Here is a 10,342-nt window from a genome sequence, read left to right as displayed (position 1 = left end):
AGTCAACAAGGAGGATATCGACTGATATTGGGTCGATAGATCTGTGTATCTCTAAAATACACAGTTATAGAGTGCCACAGTGACGCGTCCTAAAACCCGGAAGTACGTTAGCATGTTACCACATCCGGTTCCTACGACAAAAAAGCAATGGGATCTCTCCATAGGATTGTAGAAAATATCTGGAAATAAAGTCTGCGGTTGAGACACATTGAAGAAACGGATCACGTTTTGTTCTAGGACATTAAATCCATCAGCAGTGACCCCACTGGTGATTTCTGAAGAGTTGACGTGTCTGAAAAACGATGGTTGTTACCAAGTGGCTGAATAGGACTACAGAAGTTGTTGAGGCCGTTGTACATCATTACGCCGAACACGTAAACACTCCTCTAAGTTTGTTTGCCCTGTTCTGCTTGAAAGCAAGTACCTGCCTCCTGCAGACTGTTCAAACAAACGCCTCAACTCGTACCATTTAGAATCTGTGTGTTTGAATATGGATCTGAAGTTGGCGTGACGTTGAGGCAGCGACCCTGCTGTAGATCGTTTATAGCATAACGTTAGCATTTTGCTTCTGGCGACTAGATTTATGATTTTAGAAAATTATAAAAGTAGGGTAGACGTGTGGAGATTATCCGGCTGAACAAAACGTGATCCGTCTCTTAAATGTGTGTCAACCACAGACCTTAGTTCCAGCTATTCCAGGTAGGCCATCCAGTTATTTTAGCCGGTCCGGCTCAGATGATTGGTCGTGCTTTTTACAGCGCCACGGCTTCCACAGATGACATTTTTTAATGTATTTATTGTCAAAGTATTTAATGTATTCATTGCTATCGGGATGTTAAGACCATTCCATGGGATATAACAACAAGTGTTTCTGAAGTGAATTACATACCCCACCTTTAAGTATAAATAAGTAGAACCAAATTATAATCGGTTTTACTCGGCCAAATGTATTTGAGACAACATGTCCATGAAGTATAAAAGAAATAAGGTACTATATGTAATGTTATGTATATTAAATCTTATAGCAAAAGTAACACTACAGGAGTAAGATATTAGTTGGAATGATCAAAAACCAAAGTTTGAAGTCCAAGTGAAGAAAATATTTGGATACATGTGATAACATTTAGATTTTTGGGCCAACTTTGCAATCAATGAACTAGCAAAGTTCTAAATAAAGCTTCACAACCTATTTAGAGCAAGGTAAGGACACATCCTGCCTTTTTAGAGCGATATCTGCTTTGGACATAGCGTGCTTTAGTAGAGAAAGGTCAGTACTTTGGACTGGTTTAACCCCAGCTCTGTTTACCCTTGTCTGCTAAATCAGTGACATGTTACTGAAGTCTGCCAACATTCCTATAACACACTGCAGGAAAGGGAAACCCCCAAAAGATCCATAAAGCCTCTTTTAATATTTAGCGTGTTCGAGCGGTCCAAGTTTTCTATTGACTTGTTAGGGGAAGAAATTGCGAAATTAAGGGAAATAAATATTTCTGTGTGAAAAAACATTGTTTGAAATGAAGTAAATATGGCGTCTGATAGCCCCTTGGTTTAAATAAAAGGGAGAGAGAAGCCCCTCCCCAAATATCCACCTCCCGTTAAAGAGGTGTCTCTTTGTAACACGTTGCATGGCTCTGTTTATAGGTCAGACTGCGGAGCTAACCTCATTCTGGGCCTCGGGGAAGGAGAGTGAGAAATGAGATCATTAATGAGAGAGAATGAAAGATGGGGGGGGGGGGGGGGAGGGATTGAGGTAGTGCAAGCAAATAACTTGGAATAGTGTGAGTGATTGGTTGTAGAGGAAGTGAGGAAGGGAGGGAGGGAGGGAAGAGTGTCTATGCCAGAAGGGGATGCCCTCAGGATGTGTTTCCCTACTCTTTTATTTATTTCTCTTATTTATTTATACATTTCTCAGCGGGCTAAGCCATTGGCCGAGCTGCCAGGCCAGGGCTATTTTTATTTATCTCACTCCGACTTCACGGGGATTCCCTATTGGCGCCTCGTGATTGGCTGAGAGAGACATTAACCTGGTTAAGGTAGAGATCCTCTTCCTCCTGCAGACTCCTGCAGGTGTCAGGAGGCGATGCCAGGAGAATCTGTTGTGCCGGGGAAATCCTAAGAAATTATGCAAGATGGCATTTTTCCATCTAATACACACTTGACTAGAGCTGCACGATTTGGAAAAATTCATTCCATTTTTTGAGTAAAAAATATGTTTGAAAAGGATCATTTTTTAAAATGATTTCTCATCACATTACATGTTACTTGTTATTCGCTTTTATCCAAAGCGAATTACATACTCAATACTGGGTAATCCCCACAGGAGCAATTTGGGGTGAAGTGTCTCAGGGACACAACGACATGCTGACTGCAGTGGGGTTTGAACCTGTGACCCCTGATCCGAACACCAACGCACTATCCACTCCTAGTACTAGACTCCTATTGCTAGACTCCTGGTGCTAGACTCCTGGTGCTAGACTCCTAGTGCTAGACTCCTGGTGCTAGACTCCTAGTACTAGACTTCTAGTGCTAGACTCCTAGTGCTAGACTCCTAGTGCTAGACTCCTGGTGCTAGACTCCTAGTACTAGACTCCTGGTGCTAGACTCCTGGTGCTAGACTCCTGGTGCTAGACTCCTGGGGCTAGACTCCTGGGGCTAGACTCCTGGGGCTAGACTCCTGGTGCCAGACTTCTAGTACTAGACTCCCGGTGCTAGACTTCTAGTGCTAGACTCCTGGGGCTAGACTCCTGGGGCTAGACTCCTGGTGCTAGACTCCTGGGGCTAGACTCCTGGGGCTAGACTCCTGGTGCTAGACTCCTGGTACTAGACTTCTAGTACTAGACTCCTGGTGCTAGACTCCTGGTGCTAGACTCCTGGTACTAGACTCCTGGGGCTAGACTCCTGGTACTAGACTCCTGGTGCTAGACTCCAAGTACTAGGATGGGTTAAAAGCAGAGAACACATTTCACTGTGTGTGCTGTGTGCTCTGCATGTGTGACCATTAAAGAGGGTTTCATCCCTCCCAATTCTATTCTATTCTATAGACTGCCTTTTTTCGCAAACAATTATTGTAGGCATTTAAAGAAAAGAAAAGAAATAATTAAATTAATTCAGTAAAATATAAATAAAATGATTTTGTTAGGAGCTAATATATAACATTTTAAATATGTTGTTAAAGAAAAGTATGACCTTGAAATACTAACAGTTCAATATTGTTTTGGCACTTTTGGTGTATTGAAAAACAACTCAAACAGTATCCAGCCCTTGGCTTTTCTAAGCTAGCCAACATGCTTGTTTCTACCTGTCTCATTAGCAGTCATCATTATAAAATCCATTTGTATCAGATTTTCTATCTTAACTGTATTTATTCCTCTTTGAATGATGGATCAATGAACATAATGACTGCAGTTAGCAGCTGTAAAGCTTAAGGAAAGGAAGTGTTGGGTAGTTAATCTTAAAGGTCACCTATCATGCTATTTTTAGGAAATAGCATAGGTCTCAGATATATAAAAATATATAAAAAATATGTCTATGAAGTGTTTTGCTCAAGTGCTAGACTCCTGGTGCTAGACTCCTAGTACTAGACTCCTGGTGCTAGACTCCTGGCTCTAGANACCTGGGCTCTATGTGTGGGAAACCCTGCTATCTTACCAGTTCTTATGCAGAGAGAGAGAGAGAGAGAGAGAGAGAGAGAAAAGAGAGATATTTGCGAGTTGCATAAGAACTGGTAAGATAGCAGGGTTTCCCACACATAGAGCCCAGGTATAATAACGGCCGCCAAAGTATAATTCGCGAGCCATTTTTTTAATCCAGTAACCCTGCTGCGAGGTTCATGATCGTGCTCACTAGCGCACCTCCCACAAATGCAGATGTTCCCCATAAATGTTAAAGTGATGCCAGTAAACAATATTTCTGTTTGTCACAACCTTTATAATTATTACTAAAAAAATATATGAAATGAGTGTCGAATAAAGCGTCAGACGACAGAGACAGCTTTGTTTTCACGGAAAATAAATGGTGGATGGGTGCTAGAATTTTACACTGAGATTTCTTTTACCGTCCTTTTTTCTGTAGAGGAAGTAAAGAAACTGTAACTCTGGGTTTATTTGTTGTTTGAGGTGCAATGTATGACTCAGCAGCTTTAAGACATGAAGACACTATTCATTTCCCCTTCGCTCTAATGCATTGTTTTGACCGAAAGTGACGTTAGCGCCCTCATTCGAGAAAAAAACCCAGCTATACATTTTATTATAATCCTTACATAAGTTCAGGGGTTGATCTGGATGTTCACTGACGGCTTTATGCTTTCTATCTGATTGTTCGGCTTTTTTGATTTCTTGCGCTTTATACTCGCCATTTGTGTTGGTTTTATTGTTTTGGTTAGTAAATCCCCTTGTACCGTTTGTTAAAAAGGTGCACCCTAAACACAGGTTAATTCCCATCAGCAGTGTGAGGTGTTATTACCTGTGGCGGAGGAGGGAACCTCTGATATGGAGACTGTTGTTGTTGTTGTGGTGGCTGTTGAAGAGGGGGAGTCTGGGAATAAGGGGAATGTTGCCCCTGTTGCGCCTGTTGCCCCTGTTGCGCCTGTTGCCCCTGTTGCGCCTGTTGCCCCTGTTGCCCGTGCCCTGGAGGTTGCTGGGCTTGAGACGGTGTTCCTCCTGGTTGTTGCTGTTGTTGTTGTGGGGGCTGTTGTTGTTGTTGTTGGGGGCTCTGCTGTGGGCTTTGCTGTGGGGGTTGCCCTGCTCCAGGAGGCTGTTGATAGCCAGGTTGAGCTTGTGGACCCTGTTGACTTTGGGGTCCTGGTCCCTGTTGAGCCTGTGGAGGAGGAACGTAGTTTGGCTGTCCAGGCTGAGTTTGGGGGGGCTGGTTGTAGGGAGGTTGACCTTGAGGAGGGCCATGGGGACCTTGGGGTTGTTGGTAAGGGGCTCCTGGTTGTCCGTGTTGTCCAGAGGGCTGCGATGGGTGTCCCTGTTGAGGGTACGGAGCTCCAGAGACGCCCTGAGGCTGGCCTGCGTACGGAGGCTGCTGCTGCTGCTGTTGTTGTTGTTGGGAAGGGTGGGGGGGGGCGCCGTGCTGAGCGTAGTAAGCCTGACCCTGCTGGCTGTAGCCCCCGGGACCCTGCTGACCATAACCTGACATCTGGAGGAGAAAACAGAACATTTAGTTTAAGAGGGTGATGACAACTGCACAGCACATCACCAGGATCCATCCATGGAGGATCTTTACTCCCAGCAGCTCAGGAAGAAAGCCCTCAGGATTATCAAAGACCCCCATCACCGTTCGGGACTAAAACCACCAGACTCGGGACAGTTTCATCCCACAGGACATAAGACTGTTAAACACCTGAACTTTTGAAAGAACATCCATAACATTCATCCGTTTGCAACTTGGAATATTGATATATATATATATATATCTCAATATTCCAATTGCTGTATATAGACTATTCTGCAATGTTTCTATTATATATTTTATTTTTGTATTTACCTGTACCATTTTATCTGTTTTATTGAGTTACACTGTTGGAGGAGCCTGTGACCTCTGATTTTCATTGTCATAACCATACTGTAGCTATGCACATGACAATAAAAGTCTTGAAAACTTGAAGACACGGGATGATATGTGGGTATTGTCCACAGTAATAACTGTTGCAGACAAGTGCCACTGAAAGCTGATAAAAGCAATGGATTTCTCCAATATTATTCAAGATCTTTGCCAACAAGACTTAATCTTGAACATACCTAAAAATAAATCTAATTAAACAGTTTGTTCGCTGCTTTCAAATCATTCAAAGGTGATGAGCATGTTCTGCTGATGTGTGTGTTCACTTAACACAAATAGGATAACAGATAAAACTCACTTATTCACTCTAGCTTTCAAACTCTGATCAACAACCCCCCCTTTGAATCTTTTATTCGATGACAAACATAACTATTAGTTTAAGGTATGGGACGATATGAACATTTCACGCTTTGATTATCCTAACCAAAGATGATTGCAAATGTTGCCAGTCAACGTGTCCGAGAAGGTTTCAATGTCCCGGATATATAGGAAAAATATTATCTGTGATTATTGTTGAACTTAGAACTACTGATTTAATATAAAGAACACAATTATTAATAGATTTTAATCTTCTATTGAAAAGACGGCTCTAACAAATTCAAAAAAGTCCTGTCGAGCCTACACCGTACCTCCTAACACAACGAACTTCCGTCAGCTTTAGGCCGACACACTCTGATATCAAATAAAGCTGAATAAAAGCTATTTGTAAAACAACAAAAAATACTGTACATTAGGGCTGCATGATATATCGTGTCGTGACGATAATCGCGATATTCACATCGCAGGACGTGCGTTTTTTTTTTATTAAGTAGGCAAATTAACTAAAACACGTCATGTTACAATTATTTTGCTGCTTGCTACAAAAGGAAAACTTGCGCGGCTCTCATGTCAGGGGTACTTGAGTGAGTGACAGCAAACCACCAATCACAATCAAATCTCCAAAGCAAACGGACCCGGACATTAAAAGGTAAAAACACTGAATAAAGTAGGTTCATGTGTTTCTCCAGGGCAGTTTGGCGCTGCTAAACGAGCTAGCTCAGCTTGTTGCTCCGATAACTTAAGATCCAGGCGTCCGTGACTAAAATCCTTCACCCGGTTAAATATAGTTAGAAAAATACCAATTGTAAAGCATTAAAGTTCAAGAAAGGATGGTTTGCGGACAAAGAAAACTGTCTTTTCTTCAATTCCTGTATTTTTTCATATTGCAGGGGAAGAAAATATCGCAATGTCAGTTTTTTCCAATATCGTGCAGCCCTGTACATGCATGCTCGTCTGGCTCGTATCACTTTATACAGGGCGTAGAGTAAGTATAATGGAAATTCACAAAGATCTGCGTTAAAGGGGTAGAACAGATATGTGATTAAATATAACCCAGCAGAGTTTAATTGCCTCCAACATAAACAGCTTGTTCTCTTACTACAGGTGTATCCTGAGCCTCTCTGTGGAATATCAATCACTACCTGAACGCTGACAGGATGCTCTCTGGAGCTGTGAAAATATGTAAAAATAACCTAAATTCAAAGTCACCTTTCATATTCTCAGCGGAGAAATAAGAGCATCTCTTCATCTTACTCACAGATTGAAAAAGGGAAAGACTACCGCTATGTGTGTGAGCGAAGATAAGAGTGTGTTCCTCGCTATACACTGATCAGTCAAATCACACGAGGGGAAAAAAACATACATCCAAGTGTCAGAACGACTCGGTGTATCGCTTTAAAATCTGTGGGAATAGAAATTGAGTTCAGACTTCATCTCCTTGAACTTTCAGCATGAGCCCTTTTCATTTTCCTACGCGATCCAGCGAGCGGAAAGCCTTTCAATACAACACATTCGTTTCATTACTCTGAAGGAGCACGGGAGGAGAAAGGCCTGACCTTGTAAGGAAACATAGTAATAAAAAGATGCAGAGGAGGGAGATAACAATAAAAAAAAAGCCATGTATTGTTTTGGGAGCAGCTACTTGAGCGTTCAAGATAGTAAAGGATCGGCACACATTTTAAAACAACATGAAGTGGCTGTATTGTATCCGACAAATGGGAGGGAAGTCTTTTTCCTTCTCCGCAGGGCACTTATCGAGTCCACGGTCAGACACCAGGCAGGCCAGTATGAGATAATCACAACACACAATGGGCACGAGACCTCAGACAGCTTCACTCTACGGGATTCCCTGCATGCGTGTGTGTCTGTTAAGACCGACTGCATGCCGGAGGGTTCAAGTAGGGTTTTTACGCAGAGATATGAGGAAGTGGCTACGGCAAACTGGATGTTTTTAAATAATTGGACTACTCTGTCAGGAAGTGCTGCCCACTGTGCATGTATAAACAGCCTGCATTTTTTATCCCAACTTACAGGCATGGAAGTAAATCAGTCGGAGGAAAAATGATGGTTTCTGGCTTTGAGTCTCCTTCAGTGGAGTTTTGGTTGCAGGTGGAAAATAAGCTTATCTGTGGTTTTGTTGGGCTCTCCAATGACTTGGTTTGGATATTTGAGGATCAATGAGGTACTTCTTAAGTCTAACTTTGCTTTAGGTATAGCTACACCCATTAGCTCCACCGTAAAATAGAAGGAAAATGTGCCTTTAAGGAAACAATCCCACTTTTTAATGATAATTTCTGACGTGGAGCTAATCTGAAGTAAACATTTAATACTGCTTTCTATTCCTCATCTTGTGACTGTGTAACTCCCTCTCTTGGATATCAGCATGTGAAGGACACTGTTCAGGAACCAGTTGATGCTCTGTATGTGATGACTACTTCCATTCTGGAGAGGATCACAGATACATGGATCCTGAGGTTGAAGCTCAAGCCGGTGACGAGGGATTATTAACAGTTTTAAGTATTTAGAAAAAGTCAGAATATTGAGAAAAAGTCAGATGTTTGAGGAAAGTCATAATTTTTATATTTTTGAGAGAAAGTCATAATTTTGAGAAAAAGTCATGATCTTGAGAAAAAGTCATAATTTTGAGGGAAAAAATCAGGATCTTGAGAAAAAAATCAGGAGGTGAGAAAAAAAATAAGGATTTTCAGAAAAAAGACCCAAAGAAATGAAAAAACTCAAGAACCGGTATCTCTTCATCTTGTGACTATGTAACTCCCTCTCTTGGATATCAGCATGTGAAGGACGCTGTTCAGGAACTAGTTGATGCTCTGTATGTGATGACTACTTCCATTCTGGAGAGGATCACAGATACATGGATCCTGAGATTCAAGCTCAAGTCGATGACGAGTGATATTTTTCTAACATAATCTAAATCAATAGTTACTGACCTGTTGTCCGTACTGCATGCCGCCCATAGCGCCAGGCGTTCGGTTCTGCATCCCCATTGGATATCTCTGAGGGCCCGGAGGTCCGTATCCTTGCCCAGGATAGGAGCCTCCTTGCTGGGGACCAGGACCTGCTGGAGGGCCTTGCTGCTGCTGGGAGTAAGGGTTGGGTCCTCCATATGATGGCTGGCCACGCATTTTCCCTACTTGCTCCATTGGGCTCGGAGGCTGGAGGACACACAGAAAGAAAATTCAGTGTTTAAAAGGTCACCTATTATGCAAAATCCACTTCTTCATGTCTTCTCTACATCAACATGTGTCCCCTCTTCCTCATGTCTTTTCTACATCAACATGTGTCCCCTCTTCTTCATGTCTCTTCTACATCAACATGTGTCCCCTCTGTGGAAAGAGACTCTGAAAGTTTCAGGAACAAAGATTCTCTCTCTCTTTGTCCTGATCCATTTATATAAAAACCTGTCTGAAAATGAGCTGATCAGATTTTGGCCACTTTATGATGTCATAACGATGTTTTGGCTTGTGTAACCATTAGCCAATCACCAAGTACTTTGTCGTTCTTAGTTCCCAGCACTTAGTTCCCCCATGGAACTAAAGAGCCGATCGCGTTCACGCCGGAATAAGTCCCTGAGGGAAGATTCTCTCTCCGTTGGTGCGCGGGGCTAATGCTAATGCCAGCAAATACAATGGCGGCTTCACAAAACTTTTCAGAGTTTTACAGGCCGTGGTTTGCAATTCGCCCAGCCAATCAGAAATTGGTACTTTTTTCTCCCCAGGAAAGTACCTGCTCTCTAGCAGGGTCTAAAAATGGGGGTACAAGTTCTCTCAACTAAGTTCTCTTTTTGGTGTGAACGCAAAATTCCAGGCACTAACGGAGCTATACGGGAAAAGTACCGGGTGAATGCTCCGGTGTGAAAGCGCCTATTGTGTTATTTTTAACCAAATATCTCTCAGAGGGGCGTGGGGAGGGGCTCCTTATTTTCATCTAAGTAACAGACAGAGAATCAGCACTTTTGAAACAGGGCTGAAACAGAGGGGATTATGGGTAATGCCTGCAATGATCTGTTTGGTGTTTTCAGCAATCAGAGGACAGGCTCTGGATTATATCTGAGAGCTCTATAATATATTGATGGAAAAAACAGGGATAAAAATAGGGGACCTTTAATCAGCTCTCTGAATTGAGAGGTAATGTCTGTCATTGGATTTGGTGGATGATGGTTATGTGTTTCGTAGTTGTATTGCTTTTATTGGACGGTGCAGCCCAACATTACTGACAAGCTTAAACGAGCCCATAATGATGCAGCTTGAATAGGTATTGTTCTCAATCAGACATGTTGACAGCAAAACCGTTAGAAGGGGTTATTTTGGATCCTTTTAAGTGGGGTTCTTTTCTTTAAAAAGCAATTACTCAGCAATGAACACAACGAGTTACCATTGTGTCGTTGCAAGGCATCATCTCATAAACCCGTTCACATCATCAAAGCACAGAACAAAGCCAGATG

The 10,342-nt window shown here is 42.4% G+C and overlaps 1 protein-coding gene across 1 annotated transcript; it reads right to left on the bottom strand.

Moving 5' to 3' along the window:
• Nucleotides 1-4,461: 4,461 nt before the first annotated feature.
• On the bottom strand, nt 4,462-9,051 carry LOC104960304 (uncharacterized protein DDB_G0286175-like; the record flags this gene model as incomplete). Its single annotated transcript, XM_010788288.1, has 2 exons — nt 8,829-9,051; nt 4,462-5,139 (listed from the first exon to the last, which is right to left on the bottom strand). Coding segments are annotated over exons 1-2 (854 nt in total), but the record flags the coding sequence as incomplete, so codon positions are not given.
• Nucleotides 9,052-10,342: the final 1,291 nt, after the last annotated feature.

The sequence above is a fragment of the Notothenia coriiceps genome, unplaced genomic scaffold (assembly GCF_000735185.1).
Source record: "Notothenia coriiceps isolate Sejong01 unplaced genomic scaffold, NC01 NC01_scaffold00031846, whole genome shotgun sequence".
In the NCBI taxonomy this organism is placed as follows: Eukaryota; Metazoa; Chordata; class Actinopteri; order Perciformes; family Nototheniidae; genus Notothenia; species Notothenia coriiceps.
The sequence above is the reverse complement of the archived record's forward strand: the minus strand, read 5'-3'. Positions and strand labels throughout refer to the sequence as shown.